The 22,923-nt window shown below is 38.7% G+C and overlaps 1 protein-coding gene and 1 non-coding gene across 2 annotated transcripts; one reads left to right on the forward strand and one right to left on the reverse strand.

Annotated features, from left to right (window-relative positions):
* Positions 1-11,289: 11,289 nt before the first annotated feature.
* Positions 11,290-11,396, reverse strand: LOC120279808. Its single transcript, XR_005542109.1, has one exon. It is a non-coding gene; the product is annotated as a small nucleolar RNA R71 (small nucleolar RNA).
* A 3,477-nt stretch (positions 11,397-14,873) lies between these two features.
* LOC120278495 lies at positions 14,874-22,896 on the forward strand. Its single transcript, XM_039285281.1, has 4 exons — positions 14,874-14,922; positions 15,042-15,055; positions 22,140-22,150; positions 22,437-22,896. Exons 1-4 carry the CDS (start codon positions 14,874-14,876, stop codon positions 22,894-22,896), a joined length of 534 nt encoding a protein of 177 aa, XP_039141215.1.
* The last annotated feature ends 27 nt before the right edge of the window (positions 22,897-22,923 follow it).

Consider the following 22,923-nt stretch of genomic DNA (forward strand, 5'->3'; position numbering starts at 1 on the left):
TGAAAAATCACATGAATGCTCTCCCCAGAGCTGGGGTTGCTAACCAAGGAGCTAGAAATGTTAACTGATAAGTGTTGAAATGAATGTATTTTATTATTATTATTCATAACACTTTGGATGTAATTGTTGAATATATGATTGAATTGGTGCTTAATTCACTTCTATTTTGTATTCAAGCTAGAATGAGGACATATTGATCAAGAGGAACAAGTTTGAGGTGATTTGAGCTAATTTTGGAAGAAGACTAGAGTTTTTAGAGTGACTTATGGGTGAGCATACGGGTGCTATTACAGGCATACTGTAGTAGTGCATTATTCATACTACTGTAACACCTCACTATTTATGACACTGTTATGGGCTGGTTACGGCCAGATCATAAGAATTACTATGGTGGATGTATGAACTCCTGATTCTTGAGTTATAAAAGCTAGTAATTAGGCATTTTGGTTGGAGCTTCTTCTCTACTTTTTGGCCCCCATTTTGGTAGTAATTTAGGGGGTTTTCCTTGGATATCTTGCTGGAGAAGAAAGAAAACAAGAGGGAGAGTATAGGAGAAGGTTCAAAGCTTCAAGGAAGTTGTTCGATGAGATCGAGATCTCGGCTGTAATTTTGGGTAATCCTCGAAGAACTTCATCCATCCATAGTGATTGCGAGCTTTGAGGAAGTTTTGTTATTCTCTTTATGTATTTTAATTCCTTTGGATTAGATTGTTGCTCTCCACTGAAGAAGAACTATTTTTCATGGTGTTTGGGCATAATTAAACTCTAGGATTTATTTCTTTAACATTGTTGTTAGATCTTTGATGCTTAAATTGTTTTCTTAATTGCAATCTCATCTATGTAAGTCTGATTGTGTGATTGAATGCTTGGTTGCTAACAAGGTGAAAGCCATAGCTATCAGACTTTGTATTGGTACGTTACAAGAAAAAATTCCCACGTAACATAGACTTGACGCAATTAAAGAGGATAGAGGGTACACCTCTGGTTAGGGTACTTCATAGACTTTATCTCCCCCAATCCTTCCAAGTGGGTTAGTGATAAAATTAGTGCTCCTTGCAATTATGTGGAGTAAAATTCAGGAGAAATCATATTTCTACTCTGTATTCAGATCAGGGGTAATCTTTCTATTGTAGGAGATTATCTACTTAAGAAATTGTCATTAGCTCACAATGAGGTTTCATAGAATGTTAATGTGATTGTGTGGATATCTGTATTAGCTCTATACCTATTCAATTACTCTTCTCCTGAGAAATCACTGTTTAATATAATTCTGGAAATATCTCAGTTCAAATAGGATTGCATACCTAGACAACTTTGTCCCGTACTTTATAAACCTAGACGGATACTATGCCCGAACATCGTCTCTTCCCTTGATTTCTCTCTAGTTTTATTTCAATATTTCTTGTTTTTGCTTTCTTTTATTCACACGCACCACTTCATTAATTAGGCTAATTTTCAAAATTAGGGTTATTATTAGTATTCACTTTTTTCCATGTGAACCGACACTCTGTTTTACACACACTTTATTACGTGATCGGCATATACACTTGTATCTTTATTAAGTTTTTGGCGTCATTGCCTGGGAAAAATAGTGATTTTAGGAACACTTGTTTTCAGTTGTTTTAGTTAATTATTTTCTTTTATTTCATTTTATTTTATTTTACCTCATTTTACACTCTTTCATACAAGGAACTTGAAGGATGGTTGATCCAATTATAGCTTTGTCCTTTAAAATTGAAGCTCTCAATGCAAAGATTGATGAATTTGTCTGTACACAGCCACAAAACTATGCCTACTATAGCACATATCATCCAAGTCATTGGAGTTACACCAACATCTTATGGAATGTGTTTGGATAACAATGGCAAAACCCATAATTCAGATTTGAAAAGTACATTCCACCACAAGAGCATGATACTAACCTAGAAGAACTATTGGCAAGATATATTTAGGTAGATGTAGCTCTCTTTGAGGAACAATCTCAAGAGGAAAATTTGAACTTAGAGGATGTGTTTGCTAAATTTATCTAGAACACTGAAGCCAGCATCAAAGCTTTTGAGATCTCACAACTAAATCAGCAAGACTTCATTCATAATGTAGAGAACCAAACTGAGCAACTTATTGAAGAAGTTTCTTTTAAGAATGACAAGGAAGTGTGTGAGAACAATGAGGAAGTGGGGAATAAAGAACAAGATGTTGTAGAGAATCAAATGGAGGCAGAAGAGCCCTAATTTGAGAATTATGAATGGTTGAATAGACAACATGCTTGTGAGGAGGAAGTTGTAGAAGAGGATTTGTTAAATCCATGTCTCTTTCAAGTTGAAAATGTAAAAGAAGCAAACCCCAAGGCAATGGAACAAGTAGCTTTCCTTGGAATTGATTAACCAACAAAATGCAAGAAAGAGGTTACGGGAATTGAAGAAGATGTGGGTAGGAGGCTCAAACCATCCAAGGACCTACCAATACTTAGCTTGACCAATTCCCTGCCCAAATTGTTTCCATGGAGGCCTAAAGTAAAATTGTTCAAGACCCCAACAACAAGACCCAAGCAAAATTGTTCATTGGAAGTAGCTATTGATAAGTGCATCTTATATAGGTATATTATATACCCTATAGTGTGTTTTACTTGTCCTTTTTGCATGGTTTGTGATAAACTGATGCTACTTAAGTTATCTTTGCTAAATTGCGCAGTTAATTGGGTTTGGGACCAAAAGGAACAAAAAGAGACCAATTTCGATATAAAACAATGTTGGAATACAAGTTTCAAGATAAGCAGGGTCCAAAGCACACCCATGCTCAGAAGTACTGTCAGAAGCACGGGCATGCTTACCCCCATGCAATTTACTAGAATTTGCATAGAAATCAATCCCTAGGAGCTAAAGCTTAGCACGGTCATTAGCACACCCATCAGCACGAGCGTGCTTACATTGGGAAAGGGTTATTTTAGCCCTAAAGTTAGATTTCAAAGGGCTCTTCTTCTCTTTTTTTTGAGGCGCAGGTTAGGGCAGGAATCAGCACCGTTCAGGGCCAGATCTGGAGGAAAGATAAGCGTGGAAAAGAAGGATCGTCGGTGATAACTATTGTTAAGCCTTCTCCTACTTGATTGTGAAGCAAGAAGGGAGTTTAATGGATTCTTTCTATTTCTCTTATTGCTTTCCTATGGTTGTTTATAAGATGATGAGGGGTAATGGTCTTATGGTGCCTTGGATTATGAACCTTGACTTCTAATGCTATAATTTTAGTGATATTGATTCTTGAGTTTCCTTGCGGTCTTCCTATTGTTCATATTACTTATCGTTCTATGTGTTTCTTGCCTTGATACTTGTATATTTCTACCTTAAATAGGGACTTTCCGCCTAGCTATGTATGAGTAAATTTTTGTTGCTATTTTCCTCGTTGGTTTCTATTGCATTTTAAGTTGCTATATAACCTTAGATCAATTTGCTGCCTAGAGGGTAATACTCGTTTAGCTAGGGCATATATTAGGAAAGGGGTTGAGTCTGCTGCTAGCCTTAGGTAAGGACATACGTTACCAAACCCTTGGTGGTGTTCACCATGGTCCAAGCGAACTCTTGAATCATTGCTTAGTCATCGCATTTATCAACGGGATGAATCCGGGGCATTGTCCTTTCCACTGCTATCTCTTTTTAGCCTAGCTTGTTCAAAGATTAGGATGAAGAAACATTCTTAATTAAGATAAAACAAGTGACCTCTTCTCACATGAATGAATGGTCATATACAAAGAGTGCACTTCAAGGAGCAATTTTAAGTCATGCAAAAAGGTTAAAGCAGTCTTTAGATCATCCTGTACTAAATTGAACAACTTGTGTCACAGGTTGTTTCCTTGGAGACCTAAGTGTCAATGTTTGAAGCTTTTATCTTTGTGAGAGTTCGAGAAAAAGGGTATAAGGAGGTTGATTATAAAAAAAGTAAAGAATAAGGAGATAACCCCTAAGCCCATTTTGACTATCTTGGAGTTTGACAAAATATTCCTCACGGAATTCCCCGATGAGCTCACACACTTCTCATTCTTTGGAATTAATTATGCGAGCTATGACCAGAAGGAACACATCAGTTTTCAAGCCAAAATGTTAGAAGAAGAAGCAAACTCTGACATAATGGAACATAGCACTTCTTGTTAGACTGATGAACTCATTCAAGGCAAGTAGAAGGTGTTAGGAATTGAGGAAAGTGTGGGTAGGAAATTTCAACCACCTAAAGACCCACCTATGCATGTATTGAGATGGGATAACTCTTTTAGCAATTTGTTTCCTTGGAGGCCTAAAACAAGATGGGTCAAGCCTCAGACATGTACCCTTACAAGGCAAGTGATTTTGTGTTTTAATGGAAGTAACTATGCAAACTATAGTAGGGAGAAGCACACTCTTTTTAAGCCCCCCTAAGGTAAATAAGTTATGGTACGACAAGCTAGTGATGTTAAACAAGCATTTCTTTGGAGGCAAACCAAGTGTTTTTCCTTTATAGTGGTGTTTCATTTTTCCTTGCTTTATGCTCTTTGTTGGGTGTTTATTTTTTCAGACTTGAGTTTCTCTTCTCTTTTGTGAGCCATTGTGTGTTCAACTATGCTTGATTTTAAGTTTCAAAGCTCTATTCTCAAGCTAGTGGGTGTTCGAGAGAGTATTAATTCCCTTTTTACAACTCCTCTATTTTTCTAGGCCAACACGGTCTTGCTTGTGGCCATTTGGTTTACAAGAGTTGTGAAAATTCAAGGTGCAGGAGCAAGCACGAGAGTGTTTTCACCCATGTTGATGACCATGCTTATATAAGCACAGTCAGGCGGCTCCTTGAAAGGTCGTGTTTAATTTTCTTGGGTTTTTGAATTTTCCCTATAAAAAACACAGCCGTAAGCATGGTCTCAAGCATGACCACACTCTTCCAAGGTGTAATTTTCTTTTGGGGCCTCAGCATGATCATGAGCACGATTGTGCTAATAGGGTGTGCTCTGGTGTGACCGTTCATCTTCCGATTTAGTCTTTTTATTTCCAACCACCAGCAAGACCCATATTATTTTTCTTCTTCCTTGAGCCGCCATTGGTCACTTTTGGGTTGGATTTCAGTCCTTGTATCAAGTTTTTTGGTTTTTTTTTTTGTGGATTCTCTCTAGCCAAATCTCTTTCATCTCATGGGGCAAGGTATGATTAAATTGTCAATTTTAGCCCATGCATGTTGACATTGGTTTTTCTAGTCTTTTATAAGTTGATGAAGTGATGCTTTACTTATGTTAAGATGCTTGAGTCATAACTATTAGGCTAGAAACCATGTCCATTATCTTGCTCAGGTAAGCATTTTCGTGTTCAATATCATCAACACGAGCGTGCTCATTAGCCTGCATGGGCGTGCTTGCATTATTTATGATTCATTTTACAACATGCCCTTGCTCTTTTCCAGTAGCACACCTATACTACTTATGCAGCATGGTTGTGCTTAAGTTGTTTATCCTGTGCATTGACTCATCATGTACACTATATTGCAAGACTATACCGAGGCAAAAAACACGTACATGTGGGCCCGTACCCAAGCATGCCAGGACCGAGTACAGTTCTTATGTTGCTCCCACTAAGATATAGTTTGATACACCGTCTCATCAGTTGTGATACAACATATTGTGTATTAAGCGCTTTGGCACGTCTCGAGAGATCGATTAGTAGGTTCTACATGATGTCTGGCTTGGTGACGAGGTTCAAAGTCTTTTGCGTTCAAGAACTTGGTGGCAGCTCTTTGATATCACAAATACCACCTATCATGAGCTAACACTAGAGTTTTTGGCAACTTTTGAGTTTGAGCTGGGAATGATCAATTTTGATAGGCCAGGCACCATCCTGTTCCAGGCATTTGGTTCCATGTTGCGGTTAAGTTTGACAGAATTTTCAGTGCACCTAGGGTTGTATGATGAGGTATTTATGCACACCCCAGAGTATGATGCCCTCCTGATTGAGTGACCCACCTGGGGAGTCAGTAGAATCCTGCTGGTGCAAATTGAGCACCACCGTCAAATATGACCCCCGTCGTGCAAGAGCTACCAGCCTCCATACCCCCATCCTCAAGTACATTCATCATCTCCTGAGCCACACATTGACAAGGCAAGGGGATAGTCCTGGCATAGTGAGCTTGAGGGATTTAGCATACATTCTTAGCATGGTCGACGGTTTTCACTTCCACTTGGGTCATAAAGTCTCCCTTGCCATGCATCATCAGGCAGCTGATTCCAAGGTGGGGGTTATATTTATTAGCCATACATCTCCCATCACATCCGAGATATGGGGCTTTGAGTAGAGACCTGCTATAGCAAATTGAGGGCGGCAGCATCCCTATAACTCTTAACACCCTAAGGGCTATGAGGTTGATTCAGCCTACTTGCATTGCACATGGGACCCAGTTCTATGTTATTGGTGCCTCTACCTCCCCAGGGAGCCTGCCTCCTTGCCGCCCAACTAGCCCATCGTTCCTCCATAACACCATCGCCTCAGCCTGCCACTAACCGTTCCCCATCTCTAACAAGTGCATTTCTTCACCAGCAATGGCTAGAACATAGCATTTCAAGGATTGCTGCTCACTTTGGCATCTAGTTATGTCCTCCCACACACACACCAAATTATGGTGGGGGCCGCTATTACTAATGAGGTGCCATAGAATTCTGATTCCTCTGACTCCGAGAGTGGCGATGCTTTTGATGGCGAGGGAGGCTCACCATCACAAGCTGAGACTGACGCTACTCCTGACACTTTTGGTTTTGTTAACTTGAATGATACCGATTCTAAGTTTGATTGATCCGCATTTACCATTTTTATCATTCCAATTTTATTTTGTCTCAGTATTTGAACTTATGTTTTAGTTTCACGTGGGAAATCTATTTTATCATAGTTAGAAAGGGAAGTCCCCTACTAAACTGTTTATCTTACCACTTTCAGTATGTTATTTTAGTACTTTATTTGAGTTATTTTATTTTGGATTTGAATTTCACGTTGTGGTCTTCTTGCTTTATAAGATGTATGCAGTCTTTGGAATTTTGAACTGTTCATGTTTAGAGCAGCATCATTACTCTCCGTGTGCAGGGAAGCCCTAATAACTCTCCTCAATTAATTCTGTTGTCTTTTTCTATTTATTTATGCACTTCCATGTGTTACATTGAGGACAATGTAATGTTCAAGTGTGGGGGAGGTTCATCTTTGTATTCTTGTGATGATGCATGACTTAGGACAATCTATGACTTATTGTTAGGGATTCACAAGACTAAGGGAGACATTAGAGCTAGTGTACTTTTTTGTGCTGAGTGTTGTTTCACCCATGCTTCAGAAACCCTATTGAGTTCACTTTTCACCTTAGTTGTGTCCTTACTTGTATCCTAGGAAAGATTATAGTTTTTAGAACATTTTCTTGAGTTAAAAAAGATGTAAAAGAGAACTTGTTTCTCTTTGTAGTTGTCAGAAATTTAGATTCGAATGAATGCCCTACCAATGGTTGTAAATAGTTTGTGCAAAAGATGGTAGAAAGAGCTAACTCCTTTTGAAGTGTGAAAGCCACCCATTGAGTAGTTGGACCTTGAGCTTTACCACTGTTCACTTGATAACCTACCAAGGAAAAAGGCTACCTCTAGAGAATATGAAGCTACTACCCACTTAGTTAGGTTGTAAATAAGGTCTATTGAACTAGTTTTCTTCTTCGAAGAGCATGGGGCAAAATCCTAGGGTGAATGCACATACACACAAAGAGTACAAAGTATTGGCTGAATCTATTTCTTGAGGAATCAACTCTGTGATGCACTAGTTTCTAATGTTCCCTTGTTATCTTTGAATGTCGTATCTTTTATGAGATTCGAGATCATGTACTCTGATAAGTGCTTGTGCGATATGAATGGGAAGAGTTCATTCCTTATGTTGAGCATTACTTTTCTCAGATTTTTACATTAATATGTGTGTTTTTATGTTACTTTTACGCAGGTAGGGCTGTGAGGCCGAGTATGAAGGAAATAGGCCAATGTGGATCATAATGCACTTATTTTGGAGGAGATCTTGCTAAAGTTCAAACGCGAAGACATAGGACAGGTGTGAGATGCTAGAGTGTGTGCCAATCTCCTCGCATTCGAGTGAGCACATCCATTTGGAGGGGCACAAAGGCAATCACACTCGAGCATTCCGACCTATGCATATAAGAACAAGAGCTCCACCAACATGTATATCATTGAAGAAGCAAGTGATTCAAGACGTGAATGTGTGCCCATTTGCGTTACCCCGATGAAAGTATGGAATTGGGAAGTTATCCAGGTCGAAGGCTGTAGCAACACTGTAGCAATTACTGTAGCAGCGCTGTTCACAGCCGGTCGAGAAATCAGAGAAACAGAGAATTCACATGGGCGTGTGGAAATTATCCACGCCCGTGTGGAAATTCCGCACGGGAGCGTGTAGCGTCCACGCCCGTGGTGTTGCCCGATTCCAGCCCTATTTAAAGCCGATTCAGCCCCGATTTTGGTATTCTTTTCTCCATCTTTTCCCCAACTTGAGAGAGGGCTTCGGCTAGGGTTTTGAGGGGTATTGGCCAAGGTTTTGGAGAGGTTCTACGGCTTCGACATCATCATTCCTGAGGAATAAAGTTGGTAGGGGAGCTTCCGTCGAGGCGTATCTTATACCGGACGAGGGAATCCTTGGACGACGAGTAGAGGACTCTCCGCAAGACCATCGACACAACCATCGAGGAGGTTTCTTTATGGATTCATTGCTTTTACATTCAATTTCTTTGATTGTACTTAGCTCCATGGATAGCTAAACCCCTAGTGGGTACTTGGGTGATTGTGAACCCTAGGATGTATTCGTTTCTTTGAACTTCTTTATTATGATTTCAATAAATTGGTGTTTATTGTGAGTTCCAACCTTGAATGCTTGATTGTATGAACATTTCCCCTAGAGTGACACTAGGGTTGAGAGTTCTTATTGGTAACCTTGTGAGTGAGTGACACACCATGAGCGTTAGACAAAGCTAGGTTGGAGAGGATTGAGAGGGTGAGTCGAGAGGTACAGGAGCGTCCCCTTTCCCCTCCGACATGATAGATTCTACCTCCATTATTTGAGTTCTTTGCGGCCATAATAGAGTGAATGGTCTAAGGGATGAACCTCTGCTGGGGCCTAGTTGCGCGTGCAATGGAGTGAAGCGTTGAGGGGATCTTAGTATCTAGGGCTTAATTGTGTCTAGGGACCTTCCGCCTGGACCAAAGGGTTAGGTCTATAATTAGGAAGCGATTTATCACTTGGAATCCCTAGAGCTCATTGCAACTTTATTCAAGTGCGAGGTTGAGAGGTTATTTAATCTCTCCTCCGGGACATGAATAGAGTTAGGCATAGTTGACCTTAGATTTGGGATTATGTATGTAAGGATTTCCACGACTCACCATTGCATTGATTAGGAAGCATAATATAGAGTTCTTGCACTTGAAATGATTTTCCTAGGTGAAGCATCATCCGAGTACCCCATCTTTATCGATTGCCTTGCCTCCTCCTTACTTTTGCTCTCTTACTTGTTGCTTTTAATTGTTGAGAATTGAATCGTTATCACACTTATCATTGTTGATACTCCACATAGCTAAGAATCGAATTAAGTGTCTTTACTCCCTACTCCATGTGGATTAGACCCCGCTCACCCTAGACTATTACTTCGACAAACCCATGCACTTGCGGGATATACGCAATTGGACCTTGTCATACTCAACTTCTTTTCTTGTAATCTGAGTATTTTCTTGAGCACAAGCAAAGGTTTAAGTGTGTTTGTATTTGATAAGTGCATTTTATATAGATATTATATATAAGCTATTGTGTGTTTTACTTGTCCTTTTAGCACTTTTTATGATAAACTGATGCTACTCTAGGTATGTTTACTAAATTGTGCAGTTAATTGGTTTCGGGACAAAAAAATAAAAAGAGACCAATTTTGATGCAAAACAGCGTTGGAATACAAGTTTTAGAACAAGCAAGATTTGAAGCACAACCATGCTTGGAAGCACAGTCAGAAGCATAGGTGTGCTTACATCTATGTCATTTACTAGAATTTGTGTAGAAATCAATCCGTAGGAGCTGGAGCCAAGCACGGTCATTAGCACACCCGTCAGCACTGGCGTGCTTAAATCAAGAAAGGGTTATTTAAGCCCTAAAGTTAGATTTCAAAGGGCTCATCTTCTCTTTTTTTGGAGGTGAGAGTTAGGGTAGCCATCAGCCCTGTTAAGGGCCAGATCTAGAGTGAGCACACACAAGAACCATAGAATGTCCTTGGTAGGCATTAGAAGCCAGTCAACATGCTATAGCTCATAGGAACCATCTCAGGGCATTGCTCTCTTGCTATTGAAACACTCAATCCTAATCTACCTGATAATTCCACTTGTCCTATCCCTTACTTGTTTCACTTTCTTTCTTTAATCAAAACTTATCTCTTGCTTAACTAGAGATTATAAGAATAATTAGTACGTTAAGTCCAGTCCCTGTGGTTTGGCAACTCTACCCACTCACGAGGTACAACTGTATTACTTGTGTGTGACCCATACACTTGGGGAGAGTGCATCAAGTTTTTGGCACCTTTGCCGGGGACTGGCAACTTTTAGAAAATTTTGACTATAATAATCTAGTTTGTTAATATTGTTCATATTTATGAATATCTATTTTCCCTTGTTTTCTTTTCAATCATTCTTTTTAGTCTTATTTTTGTTTTATTTCTTTTAATTCTTGTCAGATTACACCATCTATCTTTTGTGCGCAGGCACATTTATATGACTCGCAGAAACACTTCTTCCCCATTAGTAAACCCTGATCCTAAACGTGAAAGAAATTTCCAAAGAAGAATCACGACAGATCGATTTGAGTGAGACAGGGTTAGTGGAAATTAGTGTTGAAGTAGGTCAAGAAGAAGAGATGGATGGAAATCAACAACAAAGTATTTCTGATTTTTGCCATGCCAAATTTAGATGGAGTAGGGTCAAGCATTGTACGACCTCCTGTTACAAAAAATAACATTAAATTGAAGCCCAATTTCATTCAAATGGTTCTACAGATGTGCCAGTTTGATGGTTTTCAAGATGAAGACCCATATGAGCATTTAAGGATTTTCTTGGAAATTTGTGATGCCTTTAAGGTGACCAATGTGTCTGAGGATGCTGTTCGCCTGAGACTCTTTCCATTCCTTGTGAGGAAGGGCCAAATAGTGGGTAAGTTCCTTGCTACTAGGGTCTTTTATAACATGGAAGCAGGTGTCAGAAACTTTTCTTACAAGATACTTCCCTTTGGCAAAGATCACTAAGTTGAGGAATGATATCTCCTCTTTTTTGCAATTGGAATCAGAATCCTTGTATGACACTTGGGAAAGATACAAGGAGATGTTGAGAAAATGCCCACAGCATGGAATTGTGGAGTGGATGCAAATTTAAATCTTTAACAATGGATTAAACAATGGCACTAAGTAGATGCTTGATGCAACATCAGGAGGTTCTCAGTGTAACAAGCAACCAAGTGAGGCATAAAGTTTGATTGAAAAAATGTCAAATAACAGTTACCAATGGAGTTCTGAGAGGAATTAAGCAGCTAAAGCAACCGGTATTTATTAAGTGGATGCCATTACTACTCTTACAACACAGGTTGAAGCAATTACTAAGAGGTTGGATACCATGCAGTCAATCTCTCATTATCAGGGCCTTCTTGTGATAGTTGGGGACCTCCAAATAAGTCAGGTTATTCTTCTTATTCTGATACAGGTATAGGACAGATTGTTCAAGTAAATTTTGTTGGGAAGAATCGTCACTATCAGAAGAACCCCTATAGCAACACATACAATGTAGGATGGAGGAATTACCCAAATTTTTCATATAATCAACCAAGATAAGGGAAAGTGGCACAACAGCAGTAGTATAAACCTTTTTCTCAGTATACACACAACCATCCTCTTTTTCATCCTCAGAGCTATCTAATAAACTTACTGGTTTGTTGACCCGATTCATCAAGAGCACTGAAACTCATCTCTTGGGTCATAAGGATATGATGAGGAACACTAAGGCTATTGTGAGAAATATAGTTCATCAGATGGCCCAAATGTCCAAACTAATTTAGGAAAGGTTCCCAGGGTTCCTCCCTAGCAACACAGAGGTAAATCCAAAGGAATCCTTGAAGGGTGTCACTCTGATGAGTGGGATTCAACTCCCAAGCCCTACTATTATGAAGCCTGAGGTAGAGATTGTAAAACCCACTGTTGACATTGATCTTGAGGCTCCAACTGACTTGGAGGAGAAAACAAAGGTACAAGATAAGTAAAAAGATGCACTGCTGGCATATCAACCAAAACTTCCTTACCCAGTGAAAGTGAAGAAGGATAAACAGGAGTAATATAAGAGATTACTCAATATATTCAAGACTTTGCATATTAATGCCCCCTTTGTTGAAGCTCTTGCTCAGATGCCGATGTATGAAAAATTCTTAAAGGAACTTCTCACGAATAAGAGGAAATTGGAGGAAGTATCTTCAGTGACACTCAGTGAAGAATGTTTGCCGTTGATCAATAACAAACTCCCCAAGAAGGAGAAAGAACCTGGGGGTTTCATTGTTCTTTGCACTATAGGGGGGTTAGTGGATGAGAAAGCTTTAGCTAATCTTGGAGCAAGCATTAACCTCATGTCCTACAAAATCTTTCAGAAACTTGGGCTTGGAGAACCGAGACCCACCACTGTGACTTTACAGCTGGCCGACAGGTCCATAAGGCAACCAAGAGGCATTAGTGAAGATGTTCTAGTTAAGATAGACAAGTTCATTTTTCTGGTGGATTTCATCATTCTCGATGTTGATGATAAGGTGGAGGTACCATTGATTTTGGGAAGGCCGTTCCTAGGAACTTCAAAAACTCTTATCGATGTTAAGGATGGTCGAATGGCACTTCGAGTGAGCGAAGAAGAGATTATTTTCAAACTCCAAGATTCCATGTGGCATACTATAGATTTTGATGACACATGTTATTGTGTAGACATTATTGATGAATTTGTCTTTGAGTTTGTGTAGGATACATTCATAAAAGATGAGTTTGCTAAATTGTTGGACAACGATCCCTTGGAAGATGAAGCGCCGGAGGAGGTGGTGGAAGAATCGTATTGTTTAGACTTAGCGGCCATTGAGGTCTTTGCACCACCATTTCCACCAAAGAAAAAGACCTCCAAGAAGAAAAAGCCACCCATCTCACCATCGATTCCCAATGTTCCCGACCATTCAAATCCTTGGACTTTTGGTGAGATCAATTTACTTGATTCGTTATTATCATATGCTTTCCGATGGCCATGAGAGGTCATGATCCCACAAATCTCCTTGAGTGGAGAACAGGTACATCAAGCTAGTGATATTAAACAAGCGCTTCTTAGGAGGCAACCCAAGTTGTTTTGTTTTCCTTGTGGTTGCCTTTTATATTCTTATCATTGTTGTTTTCTTTCATTTGTTTCTACAGATGCAGTGTTCTTGGTAATTTTGATCTCTCATGACATTTTTTTTATTTTTGTTCAGCGCATTTGCAATACTTTTTATCACCTTAAGCATTTTTATTTTCAGTGCCCCTGATTGTGCCCTTGATTTTCTCTATCTTTAGTTTCTGAAGCATTTCAGGGCTCGCACGGGCTAAGCACGAGCGTGGAAAACTGGTAAGCATGGTCTACAAGCAATTTACATGATCGTACTCTTCCCTCAGAAACTTAGGGGACTTGTCCTAAGAAAATCAGGGGAAGAAGCATGCTTGAAGCACAACCGTGGTTCACCCTGTAGTGCTCACCCTAATTCTCGCACCCGCGCATGAGCGTATTTTACCCATACTCGGATGTGAACAGTCATACCTGTATTATCCTTCGAAACCCTTCAACGCCGATCCCTTCCCATTCACCTCGACCCCTAGCCTTCTTCTTCCTCCTTTCGTGCTTTAGATCTCCTTGAGGTTTCGAGTTCCTGTCAATTTTTACTTGTGGGCATTCCTCCTCTCCACATTCTTCTGCCTCAACTCCTATAAGCCACCGATCATATCCCATTTGTTATTTTGATACTCTATCTCGTCATTCTCTTGATCTTGTGTTGGTTTTCATTGTTTCATGCTCAATTTTTCTTGATTTTGTCCAATTATCTCTTTGTTTTTTAGCATGAGTCACGCTGTATCTTTGGGGATGATGGTCGCCCCAAGCAGAATCATGCCCTCTTTGGAGAACAATCATGCTCTTACCCTGAGCATGATTATCTCAGCCGAGCGCATGCCCCTACTTCTATGTTGAGCACTGTCAGAGCGCTCTTAGCACGACCATGCTCTCGCTGATTTATGGCATGTTTGAACTAATTTGATTTATTTTCTCTTGCAGATTATGCCAAGGATGCACACTGTTCCCAGGCCTTCTAAGAGACCTCGGATTAGAGAGCTTGTTCCTGATGCTAACTCAGGACCAGTGCTCCACGCTCAGATGCATGAGCACCGTTTTGTGCACTTATCACGATGACATTTTTGGCGAGTCTAGAGAGATTAATTGGGATGTACTCCATGAGGTCAATTTAGACGAGGAGGTTAATCGGCTACTAAGTGCTGGTGCCTTGAGACAGCTCTTCCGGATCACCGATACCACCTACAAGCGGTTAGTACTTGAGGTGTTAGCCACATTTAAGCTCTCCGAGGGTACGGTTGCATTCCATCATGCTGACGTCATATATTTTCAAGTATTCGGCTTAATGCGCCAGATGAGTCTCCCCGATTACTCCATCCAGTTGGGGCTTTATGATGTGAAGTTCACTTGAACTCCTGCATATGATGCCTTACTGATTTCCCAATCGGGTAAGGAGTCCTTGGAGGATGCTTGGCGGCGTTTAAGCACCACTCTGACTTATGACCCGCGCCGAACCAAGGCCACCGCCCTCAGCTCTCAAGTACTCAGGTATATCCACTTCATACTCAGTAACACATTGATAGGATGCGGTGATAGTACAGGTGTCATTAGTCACTGAGATTTAGATTTTCTACTGATTATGATGGATGTTTTCCATCTGTATCTAGGGTATGGGGTGCCGGTATGTATCTCACACTAGGGGACCAATCCTCACATCGGAGCCCTCTTTATCGGCCTTATATTACTCGTCTGACTTGGTGCATGGGCATTCTGGAGGGGACCAACAGGTTGTGAGTCGTAGGTGGCATAGCCCCATAACCATCGAGACACTAAGGTCAATGGGGATTCTACAACTTGTCGTGACTACCACGGGGTTGAGTACCACGTTTGTCAGCTCACCAACTCTTCCTTCACCGCTATTTCCAACCTATCCACTGCCGATGCTGCTATCCTTACACCTTCACCGATAGCCACCATCTCATTATAGAGGTCACCGTCGCCACCCCGCGCTCATCACTGCCACTTGGACCGGGTTACTTTCTCATCAATAGCATTTTGGTGGGCTCAGGGTAGTGTGGCACGCATAGTCGAGCATTTGGGCGTGCGACAGTCACCTAGCCCTACTTCTCCCGTACACCCCAATTGCCACATTGAGGTTGAAACCTCTAATTTGGGAGAGTCTTAGGATGATTCCCAGCCTAAGAGCGCTCCATTCTGGTCACACAACCACTTTATGCTTCTATTTTCGTCAACTTAATGTTATTTTTTTTACTTTTTGAACTTTGTAGTTCAGTTAGCAAGGAGAGTCCCCTACTACTGACATTTTGGTCTGTTTATTTTTAGTTGTTCTATATTAGTACATCTTTTTATTATTTTCTTAAGCTTTACTTATGTGTCTCCATTCATCTCAAGGATTGTGTGGTTGTTTGGAGTTGGCAACATGTTGAGAGCGGTAATATCACTCTCCGTGTCTAAGGAATTGTTGTTTTGATGACTAGCGCACATGTTGAGAGTGGCATCATCATTCTCCATGTTTCAGGAAAGTTACATTAACCTCCTCTTTAAATTTTTGTTCTCCATTTTTGTGATGCATGCCATACATCTTTACATTGAGGACAATGTAATATTCAAGTGTGGGGGAGGGTATCATGCTTGTTTTTGTGGATGAGTGCTTTGCTAATGATGATCTATGATTGTATTTTTTGGAAATTCTTAAACTTATGGGGACACATCTGTGTTAGTGACTGTTAGAGCCAAATTGTAGACTCCTTTTATTTTTAAGACCTAAAACTTTTATCACTTTGCCCTAATTGTGGAGCCACTTGTTTTAGGACGATAATCTTGTGTTAAAAAAAATTGGGAAGTTGGATTCCTTGATAGGAATGTCCTACCAGGCCAGTTTTGCATTTTTGTTTGTGTAGAAATATGGTAGCAAGAGCTATCGCCTTAGAAGAGTGAAAGCCACTTTTGTGTAGTTGAATTTTGGGCATTTCAAGTGTACATTTAATGACCTGCCGGTTGAAAAGGCTACCTCTAGGGTATATGAAGCTACTACCCACCGTTCTTAGTGAAATTAAGGCCAAGTTGTGTTAGGTTGACACCTCAAGACTGTGGGGCACTCAATTTAGGGTTGTGCACACACACACAAGGTATTTGAAGTAAAAGTGTAGCCTGTTATTGAGTATTCTTGTTTTAACTAACTCTCGTTGTTCCCTCTATGCTTAAGAATTTACCATTCCCCTAAGATCAAAAGTGATGCACTCATCTTTTCTTTTATTGAGCGATGTGAGTTTGCTTGAGGACAAGTAACAATTCAAGTATGGGGGTATTTGATGAGTGCATTTCATATCATATTTATTTGCCCTCAAATCATTCTTTCACTTGTCCTTTAGCATATTTTTATGTATATTCAGTCTTATTCTAGGTATATTTGTTCTTTGTGTAGGATTTAGGGGCTCGAAGCAATTTGGAGTGAAATCGATGAAGAAACGAGCAAAGAATAAAGATTTTGCTAAGTACTCAAGTTGAACACGGGTAGAGCACGTGCGTGCTCTGTCCAACTGATTATTTCAACCTGGAGACTACCCAGTGATAATTCAAGCAGAGGGATGCTCTCAGGCCAAGCACGGTCTCAGCATGACTGTGCTTGTCCCCCTGATTATTTCAGTCTGAACATAGTTTTTTGCCCAATGAGGGAATCATGCTCAGGATGCTCCTAGCACGGTCGTGCCCAGGTGAAGCACAGGCAGAGCACGATCGTGTACCTCCCCCTAATTCTCCCAAATGAGTACTTAGCCGATTCACTCAGAAATCTCAACAAGATAGCACGGTCCAAGCACGACCGTGCTTGGACCGTGTTGAGCCCGAAATCAGCCTTTTAATTCCAACTTTCTAGGGTTTCAAGATCATCTTTTTTGGGGATTTCTTCTCCACCAGGAGGACTTTGATGAGGGCGAAGATCAAGCTTCACCACACCGTCTAATGGGATCAAGGATGAGTCGGAGGCACATGAGAAGTGGGGCTAGCGTATGGAGCTCAACTAGGAAGAATATCTTAAGAAAGAGAGAGTCATGTTTTCTTCCCTTAGATCTTTATTTGTTTCTTCCATGTTGTACCCATCCATAAGGAGCTAACCGTCCATGACGCCTTGGGATGTTGAACTATGATGATTTGTATGCTTTGAATACTTTCTTTTAATGATCTGTGGAGTTATTTTGGTTTCTTTTATTTAATCTTGTGTTTGCATAACTTGATATGTTTAGTTGCTTGGGTAAAACTTGGTGTGTGCATTGCCATAGTTGTAGTTGCCTCGTGTGATTGCAAAACTTGGTGTATTTGAGAACCATGGATGCAATATTGCTCTTGAGCACACATAAGAACCATAGAATGTACCTGATAGGCATTAGAAGTCAGTCAACATGCTATAGCTTATAGGAATCATCTCGGGGCATTGCTCTCTTGCTGTTGAAACACTCGATCCTAATCTACCTGATAATTCCACCTATCCTATCCCTTACTTGTTTCACTTTCTTTCTTTGATCCAAACCTATCTCTTACTTAACTAGAGATTAGAAGAAGAATTAGTACTTTAAGTCCAGTCCCTGTGGTTCTACAACCCTATCCTTCACGAGTACCTATATATTACTTGTGTGTGACCCATACACTTGCGGAGAGTGCATCATAATCTCATTTATTTGAGTCTAATTGTGTGATTGAATGCTTGGTTGCTAACGAGGCGAAAGCCCTAGTGATCATACTTTGTATTACTACGTGACGAGAAGAAATTCCTACCTAGCATAGACTTGCCATAATTTGAGAGGATAGTAGGTACACCTCTGGTTAGGGTAGTTTAGAGACTTTTTCTCCCGCAATCCTTCCAAGTGGGTTAATGATAAACTCCTTGCTCCGTGCAATCATGTTGAGTGGAATTCCGAAAAAATCGCATTTCTGCTCTGTATTCGAATTAGAGGTAATCTCTCTCAGTGGATGATTATCTACTTAAGATATTATCATTAACTCACAGTGAGGTTTCATAGAGTGTTAATACGATTGTGTGGATGTCTGTATCAGCTCTGCACCTATTCAGTTACTCTTCGCTTGAGAAATCAGAGTTTAGTATAATTCTGGAAACATCTCAGTGCAAATAGGATTATATACCTAGACAACCTTTGTCTTGTACTTCGTAACCATAGACGGATACTATGGTCAGACATCGTCTCTTCTCTTTATTTCTCTCCTATTTTATTTACGTATTTCTTTTTTTTGCTTTCTTTTCTTCGTAACCATTTCATTAGTTAGGCTAATTTTTGAAATTAGGTTTATTAGTATTCACTTTCTTCCCTATAGACCAACACTCTGCTTTACGCACACTTTATTATGGACCGGCATGTACACTTGCATCCCTATCATTAATCCCAACTCTGGGGTTAGTATTTGTATTGGATTTTGTGAAGGCTATTCATGATGAATAACATTTGTCTACCCACTCAACTCTCTCAAATTAGGGCTTCTCTTTTAAAATTATTTTTTAATTTTGTTTCCATTTGTTTTTTGTTTTTAAATTTAATTAAAGAGATAAATATTATATGGCATATATATAGCATGGAATCTCTGAAGTGTTTCTTTTATTTTGATCAGTCCAAATAGTTTAATATGAATGGAATGAAAATAAATAAGTAAAATTATATAATTTATAGGTTAAAATTAACAATGACTTATTAGGCTTCAGGTTTGACTGTTATATATAAAAACATATATATTATTTGTTAAAAACAATGGCTAAATTCGATTAAAATAAAACATTATATTCATCACTGAACCAATGATGCTTCATGAGATTAATTACTAGTAATTATTTCTGTAAAATAAATATGCATATTTTAAAAATATATATTTAAAAGTTAAATTTTTAATATATTAATTATTCAATTTTAATAAAATTAGAATTATATTGTCAAACATTTGAGATTATTTGCACAGTGAAGAGTTTTAATTGTGGATAATAATAGAGTAAGTAATTATTAATAAAGAGGTTCAATAGTGTCCAGCATGATTCTCATTTATGTAAATGGAGGGCTTTTTCATAAACATGTATTCATATCATCGATCCGTTCTATTTTTATATTTTGTTATTTTTATTTTTTTATTAGTAATATTTGTGTATATATAGAGCAAATTGTATGTTTTCAGAAAAACAATAAATCATGAAACAGGAGATTTGGCAACGTATGCCCAACAGTGTACCAATCCAATGACAAACAAAAAAAATTTCGGGTAAATGACCTAAATGGTTACTGAACTATGTGCCAATTCCTATTTTGGTCACTGAACTAAAAAAACTTCTATTCGAGTCACTAAACTTATTAAAGTCTTCCAATCAAGTCACCCGGGCAAGCGGCGTTAATGGAAGTCTGAGCTGGATTGCCACCTTACAGGCAACCTCGCCCCGTCAGCGACACCCGCACAATTTTTTTCACTATTCATTTGCGCTTCTGCTCTTCTATTCTTATCCCTTTTTGTGCTTCTTTTCATTTTTGAGATTTCATCTTCAATCCCTAATTCCTATTCTCTATTCTTAAATTCCATGGAGGACACAGTAACCAAATGGAGCACTCAAAGGAATGCTTGTCGGGGTGATGGCCGGAATCCTGACATCGTGGATGGAGAGGTGGAGGTAGGTCTCTTGTACCCAATTCCCATCATTCAGATATGCAATAATATGAGTATCTTCTAAAAAAAAAATTCTGTATTGCATGTTTTCATGTATATGTTGCATTTATATCTTATATATGGCATTTATAGTTATTTTACAAGTACAATTTTACAGCTACTACAGAGGAATTTGTAGAGTAAGCTTGGAATTTCAATACAATGACTTTGCTCTCAAACTTGCAATTTGAATTTTTGGTTTACGGAATGAATAAACAGATTGCATAATTATACAAAATAATTGTATGTTCTTTTAATGATTGCAGTTATTTAATGTTTGGAATAACAACAACAAGAACAATGAAATAATAATTTCACAGTTACTAACTTTCAAAATTACAGAATCAATAAATTTTAAGATTACTGAACAGACAAATTCTAAGGTTGGATTACAGAACAAACGTCAGAACACACAATTCTCCATATCACATAACAATAAAAGCTTTCGATTACAAAACATGCAATTATTTCGTCACAAAAACAAACAATTATTTGGAATACTATACTTCAGAAAAATCCAGCTTGAACACCAACATTTTCAACAACTTCAACATCTTCTTTAATTTCTATAACAAACTCAACTGCTTTGATATTGGTGAATAATCCTTCCTTGATTGCTTATACAAACAAAATTGCCACAAACTCCACCATTTTTTGCTGGAATCAATGCTTTTTTGCTCACCATTCAACCATTCAAAGATTTTGGCGGGGAAAAAAAAAGAGGCATGAGAGAAGGGCGCCGGAGAAGAGAGAAGAACAGTTCTTGCCACGTGGATATAAGGTTGCCTGTGAGGTGGCAATCCAGCTCAGACTTCCGTTAACGCTGCTTGCCTGGGTGACTTAATTGGAAGACTTTAATAAGTTTAGTGACTCAAATAGATGTTTTTTTAGTTCAGTGACCAAAATAGGAATTGGCACATAGTTCAGTGACTATTTAGGTCATTTACCCAAAAATTTAACATGGTTTTTAGCACAGTTTTGGGTATTCTGTGCTAAATGCCTTGCCAAACATGATTAAGAGTTCATTTATATATTTTGCATAGAAATCGACAACCAATTAAAACTAATTCACAACTCGTGCCAAAGTTTGTAGGTAATGCAAAAATCAATGCCGAATAGCCCCGCCAAATATTGGCAAACACAATCGAGCCAAAAACTGTGCCAAATTTATTTTGGTTTTTTGCACTATTATTATATGACCACTTTTTTTGCTAATTTTTTGTCTCAGTTTTTGTAATAGTATAATCATGAAAAATATTATTATTTGACTTTGTCACGGTTTTTAACACAGATTATTGCTGCCATGCCAAATACTAAGACAAAGTTGGCACGGTTTTTGTTTCCATACCATATTCCATGAAAAAGTTGGTACTTTTTTAGTCCCAAATTTATTGTGTCAAATTGCAGTCTTTCTTACAGTGTGTGCTAATTTATTTTGTTTTATTTTTTCTTATTTGATGGCTCAATGTGGAATTTTCATTATAAAAATTTACATTTAACGTGAAAATATTTATCATAATGATGAAATGGGCATATATTACAAGTCATCACAATAAAATAGGTAAAAATATTGATATAGGCCCATTGAATATGTCAATATATATAATATAAAAACCAATAACGTTCTTTGATTCATTTGATATCTATGATAGATGCTATGCCATTCAAATTAGGCATGTCAAAATCTGGTGAATAGCATTACTCATAGTAAGGCAAGGAGTAACTTAGCAAGAAGCCATTTGCTTGATGAATGAAACTATAATTTTTCAAAGAAAACAAAGGATGAAACTATATAGAAGTCTTAATTAAAGCACGTTACCGTTCGATTAGATTTTAACATCAGTTAAATTTTAATATTGATAAAAAACTAAAGATGTGGGCTTTACAATTGAGATGCTATTTTAAGAGTAGTTATTTTCAGTTTGACAGTTGCTTTAGAAATGCTCATTATGGATATATGCTTTTTTTGAACGTGGAGCGAAGAACCAGCCATTTTGTGTGGCTAACACCTCTCCTCTCTTTCAAACCTTTTAACTAATTTTGGTGGACTCTTCTAGATTCCCACAAAGTATGTACCAATATGAACTCATAAATACCTCCTTTTCCAATTATTTCTATGTGCAATTCAAACCATTATTATTTGCTTTTCTATATCCAATTCACTTGAGAAAGTTTGTTTTGTTTGAGAATATTCAAGAGAGTAGAATGATGCGGGCATGCCACTTGTTCTCAAGGGCTTGGGCATTACAAAGAAAATACCATAGCAATATCAACTGCTCAAATGATCCATATACATGGACAAAGCCAAAAGAAGGCTTTATCAAATTAAACTTTGATGGTTCTTCAAATTGCAGGACTCAAAATGCGAGCATAGGAGGTGTTTACAGAAACCAAGAAGATGACTTCCTTCTTGGTTATGCTGAACATATTGGGAAGGCGACCAGCTCAGTAGCAGAACTAGTTGCGGCTAAGCGAGGCCTTGAACTTGCTCTTGAGAACAAATGGTTGGACCTATGGATCGAAGGTGATGCGAAAGATGTCATTAATGTTCTTCTTAATAGGGTTGTGTTGAAATCAAAGGAGGATGCAAAGCATGCAATAGATATAAATGAGATGGTTACTATGTTCAGAAGGTTCAATGCATCTCACGTCTATAGGAAAGCGAACAAGGTGGCTGACAAATTTGCCAAGATGGGTTACAAAATGAACAAACCTAGAATTTGGAAACATGGTCCACCTAACGAAGTCTTGCGTCTCCTTTATGGAGATTCTAAGGGAACAGAATTCCATGCAAGAAATAACTCAGTTAAATAGATTCTTGTTTGTTATTAAACTTCTCTA

Source organism: Dioscorea cayenensis, chromosome 16, assembly GCF_009730915.1.
Source record: "Dioscorea cayenensis subsp. rotundata cultivar TDr96_F1 chromosome 16, TDr96_F1_v2_PseudoChromosome.rev07_lg8_w22 25.fasta, whole genome shotgun sequence".
Classification (NCBI taxonomy): Eukaryota; Viridiplantae; Streptophyta; class Magnoliopsida; order Dioscoreales; family Dioscoreaceae; genus Dioscorea; species Dioscorea cayenensis.